The 24,029-nt window shown below is 49.3% G+C and overlaps 9 protein-coding genes across 9 annotated transcripts; 4 read left to right on the top strand and 5 right to left on the bottom strand.

Moving 5' to 3' along the window:
- Window positions 1-2,197: 2,197 nt before the first annotated feature.
- Window positions 2,198-4,566, top strand: BJX68DRAFT_230703 (uncharacterized protein). Its single transcript, XM_071039243.1, has 2 exons — window positions 2,198-2,509; window positions 2,708-4,566. The coding sequence occupies exon 2, from the start codon at window positions 2,753-2,755 to the stop codon at window positions 4,490-4,492; it is 1,740 nt and encodes a 579-aa protein (XP_070901938.1). The 5' UTR covers window positions 2,198-2,509; window positions 2,708-2,752; the 3' UTR covers window positions 4,493-4,566.
- A 407-nt stretch (window positions 4,567-4,973) lies between these two features.
- On the bottom strand, window positions 4,974-7,783 carry BJX68DRAFT_230708 (AMP deaminase). Its single transcript, XM_071039244.1, has 2 exons — window positions 6,453-7,783; window positions 4,974-6,390 (listed from the first exon to the last, which is right to left on the bottom strand). The coding sequence occupies exons 1-2, from the start codon at window positions 7,521-7,523 to the stop codon at window positions 5,227-5,229; spliced, it is 2,235 nt and encodes a 744-aa protein (XP_070901939.1). The 5' UTR covers window positions 7,524-7,783; the 3' UTR covers window positions 4,974-5,226.
- A 351-nt stretch (window positions 7,784-8,134) lies between these two features.
- Window positions 8,135-11,255, top strand: BJX68DRAFT_230714 (putative actin binding protein). Its single transcript, XM_071039245.1, has 4 exons — window positions 8,135-8,662; window positions 8,720-8,907; window positions 8,966-10,831; window positions 10,918-11,255. The coding sequence occupies exons 1-4, from the start codon at window positions 8,458-8,460 to the stop codon at window positions 11,002-11,004; spliced, it is 2,346 nt and encodes a 781-aa protein (XP_070901940.1). The 5' UTR covers window positions 8,135-8,457; the 3' UTR covers window positions 11,005-11,255.
- A 90-nt stretch (window positions 11,256-11,345) lies between these two features.
- On the top strand, window positions 11,346-13,084 carry BJX68DRAFT_230721 (putative UPD-GlcNAc transporter (Mnn2-2)). Its single transcript, XM_071039246.1, has 4 exons — window positions 11,346-11,710; window positions 11,767-11,792; window positions 11,856-11,872; window positions 11,928-13,084. Exons 1-4 carry the CDS (start codon window positions 11,447-11,449, stop codon window positions 12,983-12,985), a joined length of 1,365 nt encoding a protein of 454 aa, XP_070901941.1. The 5' UTR covers window positions 11,346-11,446; the 3' UTR covers window positions 12,986-13,084.
- On the bottom strand, window positions 13,085-15,947 carry BJX68DRAFT_230723 (dynamin-related GTPase DNM1). Its single transcript, XM_071039247.1, has 3 exons — window positions 15,640-15,947; window positions 13,621-15,591; window positions 13,085-13,569 (listed from the first exon to the last, which is right to left on the bottom strand). The coding sequence occupies exons 1-3, from the start codon at window positions 15,736-15,738 to the stop codon at window positions 13,255-13,257; spliced, it is 2,385 nt and encodes a 794-aa protein (XP_070901942.1). The 5' UTR covers window positions 15,739-15,947; the 3' UTR covers window positions 13,085-13,254.
- A 40-nt stretch (window positions 15,948-15,987) lies between these two features.
- Window positions 15,988-18,384, bottom strand: BJX68DRAFT_230726 (putative cell cycle checkpoint protein Rad17). The gene is made up of 2 exons (XM_071039248.1): window positions 17,842-18,384; window positions 15,988-17,797 (listed from the first exon to the last, which is right to left on the bottom strand). Exons 1-2 carry the CDS (start codon window positions 18,358-18,360, stop codon window positions 16,148-16,150), a joined length of 2,169 nt encoding a protein of 722 aa, XP_070901943.1. The 5' UTR covers window positions 18,361-18,384; the 3' UTR covers window positions 15,988-16,147.
- A 123-nt stretch (window positions 18,385-18,507) lies between these two features.
- BJX68DRAFT_230728 (ELMO/CED-12 family protein) lies at window positions 18,508-21,011 on the bottom strand. The gene is made up of 3 exons (XM_071039249.1): window positions 20,612-21,011; window positions 19,204-20,551; window positions 18,508-19,155 (listed from the first exon to the last, which is right to left on the bottom strand). The coding sequence occupies exons 1-3, from the start codon at window positions 20,873-20,875 to the stop codon at window positions 18,698-18,700; spliced, it is 2,070 nt and encodes a 689-aa protein (XP_070901944.1). The 5' UTR covers window positions 20,876-21,011; the 3' UTR covers window positions 18,508-18,697.
- A 120-nt stretch (window positions 21,012-21,131) lies between these two features.
- BJX68DRAFT_230729 (uncharacterized protein) lies at window positions 21,132-22,199 on the top strand. The gene is made up of 2 exons (XM_071039250.1): window positions 21,132-21,461; window positions 21,544-22,199. The coding sequence occupies exons 1-2, from the start codon at window positions 21,364-21,366 to the stop codon at window positions 22,142-22,144; spliced, it is 699 nt and encodes a 232-aa protein (XP_070901945.1). The 5' UTR covers window positions 21,132-21,363; the 3' UTR covers window positions 22,145-22,199.
- A 248-nt stretch (window positions 22,200-22,447) lies between these two features.
- Window positions 22,448-24,028, bottom strand: BJX68DRAFT_215848 (ditrans,polycis-polyprenyl diphosphate synthase). The gene is made up of 2 exons (XM_071037805.1): window positions 23,084-24,028; window positions 22,448-23,029 (listed from the first exon to the last, which is right to left on the bottom strand). Exons 1-2 carry the CDS (start codon window positions 23,571-23,573, stop codon window positions 22,485-22,487), a joined length of 1,035 nt encoding a protein of 344 aa, XP_070901946.1. The 5' UTR covers window positions 23,574-24,028; the 3' UTR covers window positions 22,448-22,484.
- Window position 24,029: the final 1 nt, after the last annotated feature.

The following is a 24,029-nucleotide window of genomic DNA, read 5'->3' on the forward strand; positions in this document are numbered from 1 at the left end:
ACGTTCAGTATAGACAGGCTATGGTAGGAGCTTAGTATTTAGGGACACTTATTATTACATATAATTAGTTTAGATACTATCTATTACTTTCAGAATCAAAGCTACCCTACCTTTCAGAAACCCAGTTACCTTCTTAGTTTATTAAGAAGCAGTCTTCTCTTTTAATATTAGAATACCTTAAGCCCTTCCAGGCCTTAAGCAGGATCGGTTGGACTTATCTGACAAGGTCTTAATTTACTTACTTAGCATAGTAAGGTGTATTTAGCTTAGGATTCTAGGGAATTAAGGTATCTTTACGTATTAAGGGTTGGCTTATTAGATTTAGTAGCTAAAGAAGGACTATAATTATTAGTTTAAAGTTATTATCTTAAGAATTAGGAGTATAGGAGATCTTTAAAAATAGTAAGTTATATTAGTATTAAAGCTTACTACTAAGATTACTACCTAGATAGAAGATCACTTACCTTCTATAGCTTTAACTAACCTAATTAGGAAGGCGGCCAATCCTAGTAATGGTTTCATTGGTGGCGAAACCATCCACTAGCGCTGTATGAAACCCACCTGTTATGAACCTAGCAAGGCGGACCTGCGAGGCAGAAATAAGGGACGACTGTCAACCAGCGGCTGCTCCAGTCTGGAACGGACCGCTGCCAAGGGAAGACAACAGTCGGGGGAAGACTACGGGCGACTGAGGATCGTGGTCACGACGGGACTATGGTCTCGAAAAGACGGGGTTCAGGAGATGACCGCAGGCTGGGTTAGATGGCTGCCACTCACCGCCCACGGTCTACTAATGCGCAAATGTTATGAAGCACAATCACGATTTGCTAGAAGGGAGCCAACAACGGCCGCGTCCCAGCAGTCACGTGGAACTACCACCAAGACTACCATGGCGGATGGTAGAAGGGATGGTAGTCGAGGAACTACCACAGGGACTACCACGAGGGATAGTAGTCAGGATGGTAGTTAGGAACGAAGGATATTTAAGGACGCTTATTACCTACCTGTATTTAGTCTTACTTGTTCTTCGTGATTAATACTATTATTATTCTAAGTGCTACCCTTAGACCATTCTGATTCAAGTTTCTCGTGACAAACACTTCGTCTAGTACTTCTTGACAGGCTTCATCATACGTGGTGAAGACTGGCCTTGCTTCATTCCACCTCAGCCAACCCCGACCGTGACTAGTCTCCACACTAGTTGGACGTTGAGTCAAACCAAGTAAGTCAATCCATTGTCAGGGCTTAGGTCAAGACGATCCCAAGGTCTAGGAAGGCTCGAGAGGTCGACCTTCCATAACACCACCGCGGTCAACTGGAGTATGCTGTGACAGCATGGGGGTGCCTTAGGCATTTAGTACCATAGCAGGTCATTACATGGCACACAACTCCCATGATAACACCACTTATTGTCTTCCCCGTAGCTTTTAAGTACTTAAAGCCATCTAATCTCAAGAAAACTTAGTTATATTAATATTATAAAATATAGTTATAAAGGTCCTTGGCCTTTCCAAGGTTTGCAAGTAGTGTAAGAAGTAGTAATAAGGGTAGATAGCTCGTCCGCGCGGCGGCCTGAGGAGCTACCGATCACGTGCCTGCTTCCTAGATAGCTTCGTCTTCCGCTAGCTAGCTCCTACGAATCTACACACATCCCACGATGTCTCCTGTCTCCCACGGCTTCCATGCTGATATAGCTTATTATAATAGTGTAGTTCTAAGAATAAGGATTAAGTAATAGATTAATACTAAAGGTTAGAATCAACCCTTTATAAGTGAAGGAAATCCTCTATAGGCTTAGTTAGCGTACAGGCTAACTAAGGACTGTGGGTTGTAATTATCCAAGTACATTTGCAAGGGCCTTACAATAGTATAATCTAAATTAATATAAGAAGTACTTGGTTTAAAGAGGTATAACTAAGGTATATACCAGGGCTATATGCCTAAAGTATATATACTAAGTTATATTATATAAAAGCTTAAGATAGTTAAGATATTCATGTTGAAAACTAGCAGTTTATATAGTAAAAAGGCTGGGCAGATTAATTGGGGTGGGCAGAATGGGAGGGAATTCCGTTACGGGGTCTAACACAAGCATACAACACTGACCAATCATAATTTTGGTATCAGACTAATATCTTACAACAAGCAGGATAAGGAATTAGGTGAGCTTCCCTAATCGCATAGGATCTGCCCCACCCTCACAACTGGGACACCGGAGACACCATTACTCCTCGCATGCCCAGGTGTACGGTGTAGCTCTAATGCAAGCAGATAACGCCACAACCATGACGTGGATGGGATTGCTCACGTTTAATATCCTTATTTCCCACCTTCCATAACTCGGTCAGGAACACATCATCAATTCTCTCTGCTACATAGAAATCGGTGTTATCGAAACAGTGGCGACAGGATACCCTTCGGAGCCTCAGCAGATCACGGAATTAGAGGTAAAGTAGGTTATGAGTTGGAGAATTGTGGCACTTGAGCCATAATTTGTTACCTCTTGAAGGTATGCTGAATCATCATCCCCCTGGAACTGTGATTGCCATGGTGTGCGTAGTGCACTCAGGTCCACAAACCATCTGGCGCTCCTACTTCGCAGACCCTCCTCCCCCGGGGCATGGGGCTCCCGGACAATGCGTTCAAAGATGGCGAGGATATCATGCCCGCGATCCGACCGTTTTTAAAGACCTGCTGACAATCATAGTCTACGCAGGTCTAGGGGCCTGGATCTTGTAGGCAAGCAGAGGACATGTCTCGGCCCGCAGACTCAACACCTAGAAAACCGCGGAAGTTCCTACCTGAACCTATTGAGATATCCTCCCGCAGTTCCAAAAAGAAGGACAGCAGCTTATCCACTGAGCGCCTACACACAACTCAAATACATGCCACCCCCGAATCACTTTCGAACGAGACAAATGGCGCAGACCGTACATTGCAAATTGGAGCGTTGAATTCCGACAGAAAGCAACGAGGTCCAAGGAAGTTCGCCCCGCAGTTGATGGAAACCGCTAGGCACTCTGTGCGGCCAGGGAAGAAGCAATCATCCCAACCGGATAGTTTATCACGGCTAGAATCACGAAGCTCCAATGACATGGACATAGCCGTTGACACCAAACCAATTGAATCGGCTGCAGCAACGCAGGAGTCTCGATTCTCATACTCCAGCCTCCTGCGTCGCCAGGAGGCAAGAAGGCACTCATTTCGCGTCCCAGACTTACCTGCTATCCCTTCCAGCTGCAGTGAGGAATCCAAAGACTCGGTATCGCCCTCATTGCCTCGGTCACCATCGGCCCCCCCTCGCAGACGAGCAGCAATCCCCCCTGATACTGTAAAACAATCAGGAGATGGCCTGGAGGAGCAGTTCCTACAGTATTTACTCCCCTTTTCACTCCAGCCGTCGGAGACTCAATTAAAAGAGCAAGCTTTGGCGGCCTTTCCCAACGAACAAGTTTACCAGCCAGTAGACCACTTCGCTATCGATAGGGAGGAAGAAGAGCCTCCCTACGACGCGGAATGCCATCTACGTGACTTCGGGCTTCAACACAGGATAAACAGACGGGCGTCATCTGCAGATCTACAATTCGAACTGGAATACCTGCGGAGGCATAAGGAAGAAGCGGGGATGAATAGACGTCATTACTTTACCACACGAGGAGGGCGCCTCTCTCAACTGAATCGTCGAACCTCGAAAGGAGTTGATAGAGCTGTAGCTCGTGGTCAGCCGGAGGAGGCGCGGGAGATGGATCGTCCATTGGCACAGCTCAGGCAGGCTGCCAGCCCACCGATGCTGGGACGAGATCTTGTTTTCCCGCAGAGTCTGACACCAGCGACCACTATATCCGAAGACTCCCGGACGCATAGTTCTAATGACATTCAGCATATATTTTCGGCATTTTCCGGGCTCTGGAATGCAGATCCACACGTCCCCGCACAGGAAGAATGCAATGGCCTCTGGAACGGAACCTGTAAAGTGGGCAGGCAGAGTACATATGGCAATGAAGCCTTGATACCCGGACTCGTCACCCCGAGATATGGCGCCGAACCAGCTACGCGGAAGGGCACCAGCGATGAAACGCCTATGACTGGGGTCCCTGTAGGCCAGCAAGTCTCACGCCCCGCAGTCCACAATCTCAACGAGCCCAGCGATGAGACCAATCAGGAATTCAACGACGGATTTGTTACGCAGATCTACAATTACTTGTCGTTGGGGTACCCTAGCGTTGCGCGCTACTATGACTATGAACTCAGTAAAGTTTCAGGTGTCCCAGTGGCAGCACTCAGAGCCGATGATTTGAACACCGACGCCAAAGGCCATGTCGCTGTGCATGATTCCCCGAAAAATGGTTCCGCTAATGGCTCATGTATGCGATGGACGGCGCTTCGCCTTTACATCCGGGAATGGGCGCGCCAGCAACCTCAAATGTCTGAAGCAGACCCATACCATGAAACATGGGGTGTACGCGAGCGTAAGGGGAGCTGGGCAGTGTGAGCGCCACGCATACACATCAGGCGGCTGCTCGCCCTGTGAAAGAAGGGCATACGTAGTATATCCAATGTAATTAGATGTGAATTGTCTTCCAACATATGACAGTCATATATAAGTGCCGAATCCAGAAGTGACTACCAATCATATAAACTATGACCGTGTCGATGTGATGTACCTTGAAAGTGTTCGGTAACCACGTCAGATATCCCCTGTCTGTTCCTCTCCAATCTGTTGCTCCAAGACATTTCCACGCTGGGCTCTCTCGTGAACAATACCAGGAAATATCTTCTGTTCTGGCAGCCCGTCTGGCCCTGAAGCAGAGAGTGTATTGGATGCACTGTCGCATACTGATATAACTGTGTCAACGGATGCCGTTTGCGGCCCCAGACTATCTGAGCCACCAGCTTCGCCTCGGCCCACGAGGTTATATGGCGATGCGGAGTTTGGGGTACCAGTAGCTGACTGTCTCGTGTCAGCGGTTGACTGACTCGCGTTCTCGCGTGGACCTGCAGACCGAATGAGTGCTGAGTATAATAGTAGACGACATGGTACTCCAGACTTACCAGTCCTGGTTTCCGGAGAGGAAAGACAAGGCGGATTATGGCTACCTACAGAGGATAGTCCGTTAAGGTGTTCGGAATTGTGCGTGGAGTAGCGTTCGATTCTGATGCTGTTAGCGATGTTTGCCAGACCCCTTCCACACTTTTGTAGGCAGTGCTTTGTATACAACTCGAATTTCAGGGAAAGGTGAGCCAAAGAGTGAGGAAACCGCAGACGTACAAGGCTAATTCTCCGACTAGTGTTTCATGCCGAAAGGCTTCGCGAATGTCCGGAACATTGCTTTTTGCAACATTATTACCTGCAACTCCGGCCAAGGAGCAGTCCGATCCTAGCCATCTTTCCTTCAATGAGAGTTCAAAGCCACATTGTTCGACAGAGTGCTTGGCAAGCTCACACATGTCTACAGCACTGAACTTGTAGATCTGTGCTGCAACAGAATATTCTTCAATCAGTGGTTCTTTTGTGAAGGCGAATTGCAGCGGATCATCGGTGGATAAAGACACATTAAGCCCTTTTCTGAAGAAATGGGCGCATGGATTCTTGTCGTAGGTCAAGAATAAGGCATTGTTGCTGAGAGGTGACATTGCAATGCCAATTTGCTCAAGATAGAACAGATATTGTAGCAATGGGACTTTTCGAAGCAAGATCCCGTGGCTGATACTGTGGCAGCAAAGGAATCCTACGGCAAGATGGTCAGGATCACCCGCCTCGCCGCAGTGAGGTCTCAGGACGAAAGTATTCATGCCCCGCCGCTGTCGCCAACAGTTGAGGGAAGCCATGTTAGCGAACATGAAATAGATCCAATACGTGTAGGGCGGGTTCTGCTTCGTATTCCACTCTCGAGGAATTGGATACTTCCTATACAGGCGACGCTCAGCTTTGCTCTCATCATCAACGCTGTCAAACCCAACCACGCGTTGCAAGAAGATATGGAGTTTCGGGTGGCTGCTTGGATCCTTTGTCACTTCAAAAAGCGGCTGGAACACATTAGTGATCACCTGTTCAAAGTTCTGCATCATGCCGCTCGACTTGTAAACATCATAGAGTCGAGGCACCTGGATTAGCCAGCGGACATTGGGCGAAAATAGTTTGTTGTCGACTACCCAAGCAGCGAGCTTGTCCCATTCTTGGATCGATCTTCCGTAGATCGAAATGCGCCACTCAACCATCTGATATTTGCTGGACTCCAGGTCAGAAATGACTTCTTTTGTAATCTCTGCCAGGTATCGGCCCTTGATGTAGTTATCCGTCTTCAAGAAGATTTCGCGCAGCCGGGATTCCCCAACAGGGTTGTACTTCAAATTGAACTTGTCGAAGCGATGGAAAGAATCCGTATGTGCCTGTGAGTCTATCAGTGGCGAATGTACATAGGCAGGAAGCAGCAGAGCTTGGCAGAACTTACGTGCATATCCAGAGTGTCGATGCTTAGGTCGTAAGCTGTAAGATTGATACTCTCAAAGACCTCCTTCAACGTTAGGTGTTTACCGTCCCTGAAGAGAACAACCTCATCTGGGGACTTCTTCATTTTGCTTTTGATAAAACGAAGGAGATGCTTCTGGTTCATGCACGCTGAATGATGGACGTGGGTGTCAACTTTTCGAACGTTATAGAAATCCCTGTGGGGAACTTTCTTGCTATCTGCTATCTCCTGATACTCATTCAATAGTGAGTAGAGCTGAAATTTCCCTTCTAGATAGGAGAGTCGCTTAAAGGAGAAGCTCTTTGCGGGCCCATCCGTCGAAACATCGATCACTGCATCTAGGTCCATGTAAAAATCCCTCAAAGAAGGGATCTTAACCGCAGGCTGACCCAAGTTTGCAGCAACTTCATTTTCGTAAACCTGGTAAACGCTACTCTCATCTAGCTTGAACACCCAGTCAGATTGTCCCGGAAGTGGCATGCAGTCAGCCAGGTCAAAATCTTCACCAATGTTTTCGCCCATCTTTCTTCTTCTTTGTTCCGGTTGGGAGTGGTCATTGAGTTTGGCGGTCTCTCTGTCCTCGCCCCAGGCTGGCTCAGGTGGAGGTGGGTAGACCTTCCAGTCTGGGCGATTATTTGGGTTGTCTCCGAGGGTCTGGAGGGATAGCCGAATGTATTTTGATCGTAGATCCAACAAGCCCCGTATCTTGCGACAAATGGCATTCAACTCGGATGTAACTGCATTGCTATCGGAGCCCATGTTCATCATGGCACGGGCAGCTCCCAACATGTCACCACCATATTGCGCCTCTTCAGCCGATGCATCATGTTCATAGCCGTCGGAAACCGGAAAATGCACTGGGTTCATGCCAGGAGCTTGATGATTAGTCGTTGGGACATTGGACTGCTGCTGATAGAAAAGTTTCGCTTCTGCATGACTCATGGACTTTTCGTAAGCATAGTCGTACGTCGGAGTCCTCAACTGCCTGTCCCTAGGCAGAATGTCTTTTGTCCCTTCATCGAGACTGTGGTCATTAGGTTGATTCTCGTCCATAATGATGACCTCTCGTTCAGATTTGTCTCTACGAGGCGATGCGGTCAAAAAAAGAGCCCTCCTTGTGTGTAAGAAACTGCTCGATCGGGATGGGTATGAAATCTGACCCGTAGGCGTATGACTTACGACCTCTAGCCGAAGGATAAATATAGAGTGTAGAGCCTCGAATATTGGCGGACGACTATAAATGGATGGAAAATGTGAGATTATACCACGAGGTTTGCGGAACAATTCAGAAAAAGTAGTTGGTTAGTTGTCATGTGATTGTGTGCCCCTGACAACGCAATCTGGTATTAACTAAAAGTGTCCATACACTTCGGTACATGTTACAGATGGATTTCTGACTACTACTATTACGATGTACATAATGCACCCTGCTTCTCAGAGGAACATGAAAGCCAGGGAATGGGATTCTCGGCATTTGCACTAGTACTATCCCAGTACTAGTAGTACAACGGAGTAGTAGTACATAGTAGGTCGTTGGGCCTTGGAGCTCGTATCACAAGGACTGTCGGGCGACAATTGGTTTCTCCGGGTTCCGCGTACTAGTGTGACGTACTGGCCGAACCAGGTGCTGAAGGGCAGCGACGACTCGGATCGTCTTCCTGCTAGGCAACAACTGAGAACAAACACACGATATTAGCCCTACGCCGAGTCTACGTTGTTGACTCTACATTCTCATTTCAAGCGTCAAATATACGCTGACAATTGGCCCTAAAATAAAGGCCACTTGATTCGCCTTGCTCTCGTTGCCCAAACAAGCGGAAGGTGGGGGACCATCAACTCATTCCCTGGTTCTGGCTGTTGTTTGGGTATGCTATATCTTTCCCAAGCCGGCGGTAGCTGACACTTTGTTTTCTTTGCTACACAGTCATTGATTGCCCCTGAAAACTTCCTAAAGCCCAATCCTACACGCTCCGCTTGGCCTGTCAATATGGCGTCACTTAACCTGTCGGCCAACGGTCCCTCGATATCGAAGAGCTACCAGTCTGTAGTCGACTACCCTGTTTCAGAGTCCGCACGGGGCTCTCCGACCTTTGCCAAATGGGCCATCTTCTCCGTTTCCACCCCTCTGGTGAGCTCTTTTCAGCAAGATGCTGGTAGTAAAGAAAGCGTCCTCAAGGTTCAGGACAGCGGAGGTAGGCTCTTTGTACCCCCAAAATACACCGCCGGAGTGTGCTAACTCGTCTCCCAAGAGGGCGAATTGGCCGATCTCATTGAAGAGTTTTCGGAAGGGAAAATCCAGTTTGCTTTTGTCAAGGTGACCGACATCAATACGGGGCTGCCGAAGAGCGTCCTTATTGCCTGGTGTGGAGAAGGAGTTCCTGAGCGGACAAAGGGGTATTTCACTAGCCACCTCTCCGCAGTCTCCAAATTCTTACATGTTAGTTACCCGTTTATTGAAGGGGGCCTTGAAACGTGGTCTGACGACAATTCATTAGGGCTATCACGTCCAGATCACGGCTCGTTCGGATGCAGATTTGACGGTCGAGGGTATCGTGCAGAAAGTCAGCGATGCGTCCGGCGCCAAATACACTCCGGCGCCTGACCGAACTCCTGCTCCCGGCCCCAAACCTCCTGTTTCCAGCAAACCCGTGTTTACCCCTCTTCGGACTGGCGGAATTAACGCGACGAGCGCAGTCGCTGCGAAGCCGCTTCCAGTCCGCATCAAGTCAAACGATGATGACGGCTGGGGCGCTGATGCGCCACCAGTAACGAGGACGAATCTAGAAAAGGTCCAGTCAGCCTATCAACCGACCAAGGTCAATATACAAGAACTCAAGTCGGGAAAGCAAACCGAGCCGTCCCGTGGCCTCGAAACCACGAGAGTCCAGGCAGGTGACGTGGTGAAAGGTGGATATCAACCTATTGGAAAGGTGGATATTGCTGCCATTCGGAGACAAGCCCGCGAAGCGGGTGACTTCAAAGACGAGAGACCGGAAACGGTGAAAGGAGCATATGAGCCAGTGGGGAAGGTCGACATTGCTGCAATCCGCGCGAAAGCTCAAAAGTCGGACACTGTTCCCGCACCCCCAAAGAGTGGCCATACCCCATCTGAAAATGCTTCTGCAGAACCTGCTTCTGATGAAACGGGCCGACTGACTACACTGCCCAAACCCAAAGTCTCAAATAGATTTGGTGGTGGTTCCGCGTTTGTAGGGACAAAGCCCCCCGTCCCTGTTGGTAGCACGCCAAAGGCCGCACCACCAGCTCCAATTGGTAGCGCCAGTCGAACGTTTGCTGACCAAGGAGGCAAGACACCCGCACAACTCTGGGCCGAAAAGAAGGCTAGGGAGCGGGGCCATGAGCCTGCTGCTGTTGTAACTCCTTCGAATGACTTACCAGCCGCTATCCAGAGCCAGAATAGTGGCGGAGGGGAATGGAAAAGTTCCTATAGTGGAAAGACTTGGGCACCTGTCCAGACCACACATACTGGAAAATCCGCTCGGAGCGCTTCCAACGAGCCCACAGGACTTGCCACGGCTGAAGAGCCATCTCCTGAACCTCCGGTTTCGCAACAAGGCGTTGCCGCCATTCGCGACCAGCTTACGCAAGGGCCACCGAATGACGCTCCAAGCTTTGCCCATGCGGTCAAGCCTTTGCCTTCTTCCGACGGGGCAGCAAATGCAGCAGCGGCGTTTGAAGCGACCCGTGAGCAAGAGGAACACCGCCCGCGCAGCCCTAGCCCTCCCCCACCCCAGCGCTCCAGATCCCCAACGCCGGAAATCTTGGAGCGTGAGAGTTCACCCATTCGAGTTGCTATGCCGGTTGGTAAGGGAGCTGCGGATACTGAAGAAGATCAGATCCCAGATCCTGCTCCAGAACATCTCCAGAGCCCTCAGCAGGGCTTACACCAAGATGACGACATCCATAATGCCGCTGATATATCTGCTGAAGCCACCACGCATGATGATGTTTCCGAGTCTGGCAAGTTACGAGCCCTCGTGCAGTATGATTATGAAAAGGCGGAGGATAATGAGGTAGATTTGAGGGAAGGGGAATACGTGACAGAAATCGACATGGTGGACAAAGATTGGTGGTTAGGTGTCAATGCGCGCGGGGAGAGGGGCCTCTTCCCGAGTAACTATGTCGAGATTGTCGAAGATGACGAGCAAAGCCATGCCGAACCTGATACCCAGACACATGCAGCCAACGCCGTTGCGCCTGAGCCTGTTCCGGAGCCCGTTTCCGAGTCTGCCTCGCCTGCCGAATCCCGTAACAAGCCCACCGCCAAAGCTCTTTATGATTATGAAGCCGCCGAGGACAATGAACTCAGCTTCCCCGATGGTGCCGAAATCAAGAACATTGTAAGTCCCGAGATATCTGAGCTTTATACGCCGCGTCTTCCCTTTTTTTTTTTTCATCCAGCCACTCACTGCTCTTTCTACACTAGGAATTTCCGGACGATGATTGGTGGTTTGGTGAATATCGTGGCAAGACAGGGCTGTTCCCAGCAAACTATGTACAGCTTAACAATTAGGAGTCATCATTCCACAGAGTTTTGCGCTCGATCTGCTGTAGAAGCCAGGCATGCAGGCAGTGAAGGTCCTTTGCGACTGAGCCCATTTCTGTACAGCAAGCAACCTAAGTTACTCTTTCTTGCATATTAAATGTCCAGTCAGGCACATATTTACTTGACATCTGAAGCTGCTTCTCTGTAACCATGGTCCCGCGCATTCCGTTCTCGAAACCTAGCAGTCTATAAGTTAACTAGTTCTTATGGTAACTCGGAAACTTCACCTGCCGCGCTCAGTTAGGGTATTTAGCCAGTTAGTTAACTTAACTAGTTAGTTGGCTGTAACATGACTAATCATCCGACAGGTCTCAGCTTCTAGTTACCGAGTACTACAGAGTACTACCTCTCTGGTCTTTACTGCTCGTCCTCTCCGCCTGCGAGCAGTCAATACCTGTTGCCCTCCACTATGACGGGCGTTCAGTCAAAGGGCAACCCAGCAAACCATGGCGCTAAGCTAGAGTCGCACTCGGATTTGTCCAGGTCAACTGCGCCGTCGCCTTCACGAAAACCGAAAGCCACCACGGCAGAAATGAATGGACGAAAGGAGTCATCGGATAGCCGTGTCCACAGTATTGCAAGCATTGCAGCCACGGCAGTCCAGGCTACGCTTGGGCATTGGACGAATGTGTTTCTGATGATATCGTTGATTTTTGGAGGATGCTGTGCGAACGTGGGTGGATAGATGTTCACTTTGCGGCGAGCTGTGTCACTGATTTTTAATACAAGGTTTTCGCACTCGAGGCTATAATCAAGTAAGTTCAAGTAGACGCCCAGGACAACCAAAGTGATATATGTACTTATTTCTCATTTTGTAGGGATCGACCAAGTGCAGGTACTCATCTGATTCTACTCCTGTGCTGTGCTGTTCTGACGAAATCATTTACAAGGGCCATTGATAACATTTGCCCAGTTCATTTTAACTGCGCTCTTTATGTTACCGAACTTTCTTTCCCTGTCCGCGGGTTTTGGGTCTTTTTTTGTCAACAAGCGCTGCATTCCACTGAGATCATGGTTTGTTTATACGGCATTTTTTATATCGGTCAACCTGCTGAACAACTGGGCATTTGCGTACCGAATCTCGGTGCCTCTGCATATAATTTTGCGGTCTGGAGGCCCCGTCGCCTCAATGGTCGTTGGCTATATTTACTCGGGGAAAAGATACTCACGGGGCCAGATCCTGGCAGTAACTTTGCTCACCTTTGGAGTCGTCACTTCGGCACTGGCAGATGCGCAGGCCAAGGGTCAGTCGATCCAGATTGGAATCGACAAAGACTCTACCATATCCCGAACTGTTACTGGATTCGCTATCCTTGCCCTGGCAATGATACTCTCTGCCTTTCAGGGAATATACGCGGATCGATTGTATGAAACATATGGGAGGAATCACTGGAAAGAGGCCCTCTTCTACTCCCATATGCTGTCACTGCCACTCTTTCTCCCAACATTCCCACAGATCTGGGGCCAGTGGCGCGCGTTGAACTCCTCACCGTCCTTATTTTCCCATAGCAAAGCTCTGGCCGGTCGCGTGGGATTGGATCAACTCTCCTGCGACCACACAGCTGTTGTAGGGGAGTCGTGTGGGACATCCTTGCAACATACTCTAATCCAACCCGTCCTCCATATACTCGACGCCCTGCACGATCACGATCGACTTCGGCCTATTGTAACTGGTATTCCAGTCCAAGTGTTTTATCTTCTGCTAAATGCCCTGACTCAATATTGGTGCATTCGTGGGGTGCACCTTCTTTCCGCCAAGTCGTCATCCTTGACTGTTACAATCGTATTGAATATCAGAAAACTTGTTTCCCTTCTGTTATCCATACGTCTCTTCGGGAACTCTTTGTCACATGGTGTTCTCGCAGGTGCTGTACTTGTCTTTGTGGGCGGAGCCATATACGGCTTTGAAGGCGCGCGGTTACGAAGAACGCCAGTCAAGAGGGATTAACTAGAGCTTATTGGGTTGATGCTAGGATGTTTGATTCTTACCATGTCTACTTTTACATGACTCACTAGATCTGCCATTGTTTATATATGTAGTTTATTTTCTAGTGTACATAATAAGGTTGATGGCGGGCTGCTGTTCGTATCGACATATACATCTGAGATATACCCAACCCCGAGGAATAAAACTAGAACTACAAGGTTGCAAGACTTGATAGAATGCGATGGGCAAAAAGGCCAGGATGCCAGGAAGGACAAGCAGGTCAAAGAAGCCTACAGAACCTCACCTACAATCTTGGCCGCTGCCTTGTAGGTCTCCAGCAACCTTTCGCACTTTTCTCTCTCGGCTTTGATGCCATCGTCCTCGTAGAGCAGCTCTGCGAAAAACTCTTCCTTGTAGAGCTCACTAACAAGCCGATTCTGCACAACTTCTTTACTGTGGTTGACGAGAAGGTGCATGATTGCTTTAGGAACCTGGTCGGCGATCGTCTCTCTAACAATGGCAAAATATGACGAGATCAACCGACGGATCAATTCCGTTTCCATGAGCTCTCGACCAGAAATGGCTGGCTCGGAATCATCTTTCAACTATGGGAACAAGGGTTAATGCCGGGTAGCATGATTGAGGACTAGACTTACCAGAGAGTTCACATCATTATAATCAGAGACCGCCGAGTATTCCTCTGGATTTGATACTGGGGAAAGAACCTCCGTGCGGCGGCTAACATTGACCTCATGGGCCGGTTGCCTGACTTGAACTGACTGTCCCTGCGCCAGGGTCGCCGAGGCCGATGCCGATGGCTGGACACCATCTTTGCCAAAAAAGTAGTTCAAGAACGAATCTCGCGCGGTATTTGCACCACCCCCAAAGGCAGTGTGAGGATTCGTGTGTGCGCCATTCAGGGTTGCGGCAATCCCACTCTCCTGAGCCTTGGCAACGTTGGGAGACATACTCCTAGCACCCCCTTTGCTAGACTGCGTTCTGATGGGGAGTTTGGCCTCCGAATGATCCTCCTCATCTTCCGCGTAGGTGTTGACATTGGGGATATCTCTCAACCGCCTCTTCTCTCGCTTGCGCCGGTCCTCCGCTAGGGCGGTCTTTCGTTCTTGCTCCTGTTTGCTTTGGATGATGGACGACATTGCCGCTGCTGCACCAAGGAAATTCGGGTGATTTGTGTTAATATAAGCCCTTTGGATAGAAATCAATGATTCCACATAGGTAGAACAAGGGCCCAACCTCTCGCGGAGCAGATCAGAGACAACTTCGATGAGTTTTGCCTGGAGACGTGGAAACCGCAAAAGTTCCTGCGAGCCGCAAGTGTGGCATATTTTGATGAGTTCTTCATACACAAGTTCGACACATCTTTGGCTGGGAGGTTCAAGCAGCTTTATCTGAGGTTTGACGAGAAGATCAAAAGCAAGTTCGGGAACGAAAAGGCTTGGGCGTGGCCCAGTTGAGTTTCGAATAGCTGTCCTGATATCCGACACTGAAAGGTTCTGAGTCGGGTCAACCGTCTCGAGAGAGTTGCCAAAGACAGAGTTGAATATATAGTATATCCTAGCTCCTCCACACAACTCTTTGGTAGAGATTTCCGACGAAGTTCCATCAATAGAAGATATAAACGAAGAGGCGAATCGCGTCATAAGTTGTAAGATAAGGGATCCTCTGTGTTCTTTCCCACTGAACTGCTTGTTGCCATAACTAGCGAGTTCCTGCTGTGTTTGACCCATGAGTGTGTTGAGGCGAGCCTTGATATCCGGTAGACGATCCCTTATGTGGGACATTAACGTCGTGTTGAGCGTTTTGGCAAGAAACTGCGTACCACATCGATTCGCCATGTTCCGATAGGCCGGGTGGTGTCGAAAGAAGTCAAGTTCGGCCTGTAGCGCATCCGACAAGGACTTACCAGACTGGATGTCTTGTTGCGATCTGTTGACCACGCCAATGAAACCGAGCTTTAGCGGGTATACGCGGCCAGATAAGATGTCCATGGCATTGGTTCCGTGATCCATGAGATCCAGTTTTGTCAGGACACCAATTGTCCTTCGACCCATAGGGTCCACCTGGCGAGCAAGTTTGAGGGCTTCAGAGTTGACCAGATCAACGTTCGCCGGTGAAACGGCGAGGATGATACTGTTCGGCTTCGCGATGTATTCTAGGATCAGCGCGCGAGTTTGCTTTTCGATATCGGACGGCTGATCCCCAATTGGTACTTTGGTGAGACCCGGTAGATCGACCATGGTGAGGTTGAGCACGTGCGGTGAGAAAATCTTCAGGTTGATCGGCTGTCGGTTGATGCCTTTGTTGCTGCCAGCTATCCTGGCCGTCTCAGCCTCAATTTCTTGCTTGACGAGCGCAAAGTCGTCAAATTTGCGCCCTGGAAGGTGATGGAACTCTGCCCATTCATGTTGTCCTGCGACGCTAGCAGCTGTATGCGGGATGTGAACCTCGTCGCTCTCGGGCCTGTCGTGCCGCTCACTAGGGATGTTGATAAGTTGCAAGATCAATGGCCTTCGGGTCACAATCCCGCTGCCCCTGGGTAGAAAATCCCTCCCGACTATGTTCTCAAGGACAGACGATTTCCCGGAAGACTGGGAGCCAACTACTACCTGGTCGCAAGGTTAGCGATGGATCGTGATCGATTTCGGCATCCTTACAATCTGCGGCAGATCGAGCGAGTCATTCCCAATGGTGTTGAAGACTAAGTCTTGCAACTTGTTGACGGTACCCAACAGATCTTCCCCCAATGCCGCCATGGTCAAGATTCGGGTGTTGGGCGCGTTGGAGATTTCAAGATATAGGACGTGGCGGGAGATCAAAATTTGAGATGATTGGAGGCTGCGGTTTCACCGCACGACAAAGGTTTAAACAGACGATTGAACCGTTCTTTGTCTCAACGCTCTGGCATGGGGTGGGATAGTCAACATGAAAACAAGGGAATTTCGTCACCCAGCCAGTTTGGTCCTTGCGGCTGCTTCCACGTTGTTGATGCCGAGCGCATTACGCTATCATGTGACTACATTGATCTAAGATTATATAAGCGCGCTGTACCAATCAATCGCGGTTTTTATACAAGCTGCCTCCATAGCCTACCTAGTACCTAGGTAGGTATTCTACTGTTTCTGGCCTGCTTAGACAAAATGCACAGAGATTGATATCTATAAATCATGGGCCATCGTCTACTATCTCGTCATCGCTGAGAATAAGCTGCTCGTCGCCCAAGCTCAGAGGATCACGTTTAGACTTCGAAAGGGACCACCAAGCCGAAGGTTCGTCATTCTGAGAGCTTGGGCCTGTAAATCCATCCTTCAATGTGGAAAAAGTAGTAATTCTTTCGAGGCCCTCTGGATATGCGCCGGCACAAGAAATCATTGACATGAATGGTAGTTGGTAAAGCAACAGGTCGTTGCGAGATGACATGGTCATTGCCGTCGCGTCGTCATCAAAACTACTACTCTCTGCGCGACTCGAGACCGTAGGCCGGGCGGACGAGGCCATCAAGGTGCCAATGCACTGGTCTAGAGCAGCTTGGGCCTCTTCCATATGACGTTGGAGTCTATAAACCGGGGGGAATGATAGTTTGTGCGGCAAGCTTGCCCCCTTTGAGTCCTGTTGATGCCGCCTTACAGGAAAAGGAAGCGAGAAGAGTAAGCCACGAGCAGCCACTTGATAACTTAGCTCCTCCTGCCGTAGCATGTCAACGCCTGACCCAAGTTTGACAAAACTAACACCGAAACCAGTCCGGGACCTATTGACGCCTTTGCGGTCCGTACAAAGCAGGTCGCTGTCCGATAACGCATCTATGCAGTTGTCCAAAGTCTCTGTAAACGAAGGGCCGTTGCAAGATAGGACATAGTTCTCGTGCAGGGCACTGATGAAAGATTGAATGTCCGTTCCGGTCTCCTCAAACAGTTTATTGACATGGACTTCAGAAACCTCGGGTCGGTCAAGTTCCAGGAGATGCAACCGCGACTGCTTGGTATCAGGCCGCTGGCTTCTTTTGTTGTACACAATTTTCCCGACTGCATGGAATAAACCAAGGCTGCTTTCTCTTTGGGAGATTTGTGTGTCACTGACAGACGTGTTTGCCTTTCTGTGCATTCGACTTGAGGTCTTTGTTTGAAATCCTTGATGAGATCCTTGATTCCCACTACCTAGAACAAATTCCAAGGAGGCGATTGCGTTCCGGATATCCCCTGTTTGGGAGAGACTTTCCAAGGTAGACGCCAATGCCTTGGCGTTGCGGGCGCTCTTCTTAACAACTAGCCCTAGAGCTTTGTGCATGATAGTCGGCGCAATGCTATTGAACTCGATGATCCTCGTGCTGGGATGATGGCAGATTTCCCGTCCGAGTAGCCGGTGGACTGTGAGGCTATCAAATGAGAAATCTGTATTGGAAAATGTCTCGGAGACGACGATCACGATAGGCGGTACCCCAATCTCCCTGTTCGAATTCCGTCGCGCATCAGAGATATGTCGCAATAGGGACAATCTGAAAGCGGCTAGAACAGAGGCGTTCCGACCTGTCAATGTAGGGAATTCTTCAATGAGAATTATACGCCGCGAAGACTCCTGCCCTCTGGGACTCTGGGAGGGTTCGGTGCCATCGGAACCATCCAGATCAAGGCTACCGAAAGTATGGCCACGGTTTAAAAAGTCATCAAACTGGGCTCCCAGAGAAACATAGCCTTTGGTCGCATATTCGGAGACTGCTGGGGTTCTCCATTCTAATATGTTGTACTTTAGTTTGTCCGCCAACAATTTTATGGTAGTTGTTTTCCCACTGCCCGATGGTCCTTTGAGGACGAGAATGCCCTAAATATGTCAGACAGAATTGATAATGGATATTTTTGTCATACCCTATGAGGCCGTCCTGCAAGCGCATCGTCCAGCCACTGCTCTACATCCCGCACCTTGCGTTTGTGGACTGCCAGCTCCTCTAAGTCTAGCGGAGCATATCTCTGTGCCCAGGGCAAATCCTCCTTGGTCGGCTTGGGAGGGGCTGAGGAGCCAGGATGCGGAGACGACTTTGACGGCAAAAGAAAGCGTTTGGTGGCGCTCACGGGCTTTTGGATCTGCTGGCTTTGCGTATTCCTCGCAATGGACGTCGCCCCCGTGCCCTCAAGTAGCGAGATATCATCATTAGTAAAGTGTTGGGTAAACAATTCGTCATACGAATCGTAATCATCCTCGATCAAGTCTTCGCTGTCATCCATGTCTTTGCCGGCTGGTCTTGGGCTATTTGTCGCCAATGCCTCGCTGGAAGGCCATTGCGGTTTCGAATCATCCAAGCTTGAGGCTCGACAACCAATTGACGCTCGGGATGGTTCATGTGATATTGAAATGTTTGACAGTCGAGGTTGATAATCGTCTTGCATGAGAGGTGGCACCGTTTGTTTGGGTTGTGCGGAAGAACATTTAGAAGTCCCCGTCTCCGCCCAGCGGGTGGATCTACTAGGATCATCAGTCCAGTGGCCAACTCCTCCGTAGTGCGAACCTACCTCATACCTACACTTCGTATCTAAGTTTCGTCATACACGACAAGATTGACAGATCTTACGACTGCACTTTGAACGACGAGGTTAGTATGTACTATCACTACATGTCGTATCCTCCATTGGCAAGCAAAAAGCCGGTGATTATATGGGAATGTAAGGTACAGCGTCCTTCAAAGTGGTATAATAGTGTACATATACAAGTATTAGTGCGGGTTTGCTACGAACCCCCAAAGATATCATAATAGTAATCATCAGTGAGTCCCTCCCGTGAGGGAACGGCTGGAGCTTCACCTGCAAAGACCGCGTCGTCAAATCGAACATTCAGCAGTCGGATTTTCAGCCCATAGTCACTGATAAGCTTGATCAACTTGCTCGTCTCGGCGGTGATTGGCTGTTGATTCAAAAGCATAAGCAGGCCATCGAGCCACTCGGAAGCAATGCTGGGGGACTCTGGGCGAAGTGTCAAAAGGGTTGCCTCTCGTTGGGTAGCTCTACTACCGGAACGAGAATGGCCGTTAGTCTTCTGCGCCTCGCTAGAAGCCATAACGTAGCCATGGATGGTGATTTTCGTCGACGAAACACGTTGCTGCGACATGCTCTTGACCGTGGAAGAAGATGAGTTGTCGGGTGAGGCAGAAACATTTGAGACAACGGACGAAACGGTGGATAGATCGACTGAATTGTTAATTAATTGAGAAGTCCAATTGGGGAACGGGAGCTCACTCTTTCCAAGGACATCAAGCTCTGGACGCTTGACCTCGTCCATCCTCTCAAAATCTCCGAAATGGAGAAACCTTCGATTGTGGGACAGTTGAACATATCTCCATTTTGATATTGCCTGCTTCCCTTCTACTTTTGGGCTTCCATCATTTGGGAACCAAGCACCTTGCAGCAGGCACCGTATCCTCTGCTCCTTGACAAACTGAAGGGCCTCGTGCTGTAACTCTTCACGTACTTGTCGCAAATGTTGTCCCCAGACATCCTCATACGTAAGCTCTAGCAGCTCCATCTGTAGGCTGCGCAGCCGGCCGTACTCAAAATCGGCAAGTTCTTCCTCCACGTCTTGCACATCTTTTGTTCGGGCAGCGCCACCCACGACAGACTCGATTAATATGCGAACCAACTCCACAATCTTGTCATAGTCCTCGACCTCTGCACTGGTCGACTTCCACAGCCGGAAGAAGGCGTGCAACCCTGCCACATGCAAGCGAGTCCAGTGAAGTAAAAGAGGTTTGAAAACTTTGTCTAGATTAGAGCGAGACTCTAGTAGTAGATAGCTCTTGCTGTCTTCAACCTCTGATTTGTCAACCTCAAAGTGGTCATATAGAATTGAAGTGACAGACAGAGAAGCACGGGCAATAGGGCACCGCTGTTGTGCGGGTTTCGTCGACTGTTCCAGCAGCATTTTCTGAAATCCATCCTGATGGTTTCGCACAAAATCCGCCAAGTCCATCATCCCCAGGAATCCCATTTCTTCGAATTGGATCACGGGGCTCTCGGTCTCAAATCCAAGTCGTCGCCACTTATCCGGGTTGTGTCTTCTTGATCGGCGTATGTCGCTGTCTTCCCTCTCCCGAGTGCTGCTGGCTAGGTGAATACCTTTGAGGGCTCTCCGGTGCTCTGGCTTTTCAAGATCTAACGGGATATCGCGCCATTTGCGCAGGAGGACTTTTGTGAGAGACTGAAACTCTATCAGAGGATGTGCGTGGTCTTGTAACGCGGTGCCTTGCATCAACGAGTAGACAGCCTTAATCACCCCAAGATCCTGAAGCTTTTGGATGAATTTAGGCCATTCCAGCTCTGTGTCGTTGGTTATAGAGTCACGCATTAATGAATTGATCAATTGGAGGGCATTGGCACAGAGTGCGTGGTCCGCCGAAGAAAGTCGACTAACAAGCATTTCCAGAAATTGTGGGTATAGAGCGATTGCAGGTTTCAGGGCACGGAATCCAAAAGAGCCACTTTGCGACAAACGGCCGCCCGAGTAAGGATGCGACACGACAGAGACGAGAATGGACATGGCCCCCCTGAGGATGTTGACAAGGGGGTGTGTGACTATAAGTTCAACAACCTATACCAAAAGGTACAATTTAGTAGCAGCAACAAAACCGGATCGATGAAGAGAACATACTCTCTCAACCAATTCTTGATCCACACATTCCCACCCCTTGTCAACTTCCAATAGCCTGGCGAAGCTGGTTAGACTGTAGGCCAACGTATTTCCACTCGCATGGAGAGTGAGATAGCGGAGTCTGGTGAGCCCATCTTCGGCGATAAAGATATCTGCGAACGAAGGGTCGCCGATGCTGCTCTGCAATTTGAACACGGCCATTTTGCGCACCGCATCCTCCTCGCTCCCTAGTCTCTCGACTAGCTCGGAAACGTTATTGTCCATGGCGGCTAGGACTCGAAGGGCGCAGGCGGTGGTCAAGCTCTACCTGAATGTATCTGATCATGTAGCCGTTGGCCCATGCCAAGCGATGCGATATTGGGGAAATGGCAGTCGGAGAGAGTGCGAAATTCAAATGCGGGCTGGGGACGAGCCAGGGGACCAAGTGAGCCAGGGGACTGACATTAAGTTCTATGGCGGGTGGAGCGAGAGCTTAAAGAGTTAGAATTGGCCAACCGGAGTCTGCGAGCGGGTCCATCGAGACCACTTTCGCAATAACTTCAAGTTGCTCCTGAGGATGTCAAGTATAAAACTCGAATGAAGGCTCAGATCTGAGATACCACCTTTCCAATCATTTATCATACAGGCCGCTGACTGGTACATAACTGCAAATCTTAGTACTTGTTTGCGTCTTAGACCCGTTGCATTGTCTGACTTTGCCGCTATTTGAGTCGACGCCACGGGATCAATCTTCCCTATTCACAAAGCCAACGATGTGGCCTCAGCAGGATGACATACTCCTGCAAACCTCGGGCTTAAAGAAAAGGAAAAGAGACTTGTCTCAGGCGGAACTCCCTCACGTATTCAATAAGTGAGTGCTAAGGCGCTACTGTTCTGATATTGGAATTTGTTGATTTGTTTGACTCGTACTGACTTTGAAATCTCTCAATCAGCATCAACATCATCCCGTCCCACCTACATGCTCTCAACACTCCGTATCACTTGGCATATACCGATCCGCCGCGGCATACCCGTCTACAATGTGTGCCCCGCAAAAGACGAGCGCTACAGCAGTCATCTTTGTACTGCCAACAACAGTCTCACCATTTGCACGCCAACACCACCCAAAATAGACCCTTATCTCCAACAATATGCGTCCCTTCCGCTGATTCATCGCCGCCCATCTCTCCCAAAACCATAGTAATGCCAAAGTTCCCACAACAAACCAATTGCGCATTCGTGCCGTTGCTACACCCCTGCCACATATGCCACCGAAGACCGACCACCAGAGCGCTCCTTGAAGCGTATGCTGACTGTGATCTGTGCGGCGAACGTGCTTGTTTTGTTTGCCTGCGCCAGTGCGACGCCATCAATTGCTGTGGTCCAGGTGCTCAAGAACGGCAGATTAAGAATACATCAAACAATGCACAGTTGGATATAGCGGCGAGTGGGTTACAATATAGGCGGCCACGGAGGGTATGCTCCTGCTGTGCAGTGGAAGGACTCACTGAAACCGGAATCGAGGTGGTGCGATGTCTCGCCTGTATGAAATAACGGTCGTGCTGCTTCAACCTCGGTTGAAAGTCATATCCTATACCTGATACTAAACTATAATACTGCCGAATAATTGGTCGTGAAATAATTATAATTGTATTTAGTCTTCTGCTACAGCTCAACAATGACTCTCGTATGTTCAGTCAGAACCAAGGAGTGGTGACCAATGCACTGTGCTTCAGGCGTGGACCATGCGTTTCCAGCAGCAAAGGAATGCTGATCTTGTTACGAGCAGATTATTCTAGGAAAAGCACACGGCGTACGTAAAACTAGTGGTGTTTCCACCACTAAACGTACCTCGAAGACGATTCTCTGGATCTCACCCTTCAGTACTCGGTGCTCAACGCCCAAACCTCATTTGCGCCCCGGCAAAGTGCCAGAGACCACGGAGGAAGCCTTGATACTCCACTGTATCACTGCAACCGGCCATTCCATCGCTATTCACACCTGTGTAGTACATCTCCGTGAGGCGGATATGCCACGGTGGATAACCGTCAAGTTTCAGAGACGGCCCAAAGACTAGTAAAAGGTCTGGCTCTGGCTTAACTAATGGCAAGCGCTGATCGCGCCGCTCGACATCTTGGGATGGCTGGGTGGTGATCTCGCTAATCTCTGCGTCTACCAACTCCATGGTAATGTCCTCTGGCGATAGCTTTCCGTTCTGGGCCATCTCAGCGAGAGTTTTCGTCAAGTCAACAAATGTTTCCTGGCCATCTGTTGCTGACAAGAGAAGCACGACGAGTGAGTTTTGGGAGCTCTTCTGTTGATAGATGGGGTGATGAGGTGCGAAAAGTTGAAGTGTAGGCTGCTGAGACGAGCCAAAGTAAGACGAGAGTTTGTTTGTAATCGCTTGATGTAGTATGGGAATGCAGGATTTGAGGGCACCTAAACAGGGTTGTCATGAGCATACTCGACAGCAATCTGATTACCTGCACGCACCAGTTTTTTCATATACACTTAGTACTGGGATACCAGCACTAGCAGTCCAAGACACGAGTTCTGCGACTTCGTCCATTAGGATTGGTAGAGCATCGTCTTCTTTTCGAAGCGATAATATAACACTCAGATGTTCAGGCAAACGGTCTAATCCTTTGACATCCTTGCGAATCAACTCTGGCGTCCGGTGATGGTAGTAGACGATAGCCAGGATTCTGTCGACCACAGCATGGTAGCTCTGCACGAGTCGCACGGCGATACCAAAGAAGATGTGAAGAAAGGCATACGTTATCAGGTGTAACTGTGACTTGAAAAAGGTCCGAATTGGCTTTTTCCGCGGCAGCTTCTTGCGCCGTTGAGGTGGCCAGCGTGGAAGTTCAGAGGGGTCTGGAAGATATGGCTTCACAATGTTCTCTCGATCCGTGGCACTCAACTTGGAGCTCCGAGAGCGAATATTATCCCGTAGCAGTTCTCTATCGTGTTTTGACACCATCTTGATATTCGGGTGCCAGACGTGCGATTGCTGACATTCGAGTGTTGCAGTGAACGAAAATCCTGCCGACTAAAAAGGGTGACGGATGGCGATTATATGGGTGGAAGGTGTTGGATTTCGATCAGATGCAGCTCCGCCTTCGGTGCGGCGATTTTTCTGGATCCTCGGCCATGACGGAAACGCATTGAAACAGGCAGCAGGTTTCTATTTTCATGGAATAAACGATCACCTTGTCCGCTCTGAGGGGATGCTCATTGCATTTGATCTCTCTTGATATAACGTTTACATTATCGTATTCTACCAGCAGGCCTGAGACGATCCAGTGCCATAATACCTAGTAGTCAATCATGTGTACGGATACAACATAGATCGAGCTCCGCGCTATAGCTTTCCCGAGCCGCGCCAGAGAGTCACGCTATAAATGACATCAATCAATAATAATATCATTACCCAGAA

The sequence above is a fragment of the Aspergillus pseudodeflectus genome (assembly GCF_044049435.1).
Source record: "Aspergillus pseudodeflectus strain CBS 756.74 chromosome Unknown BJX68scaffold_9, whole genome shotgun sequence".
Lineage (NCBI taxonomy): Eukaryota > Fungi > Ascomycota > Eurotiomycetes > Eurotiales > Aspergillaceae > Aspergillus > Aspergillus pseudodeflectus.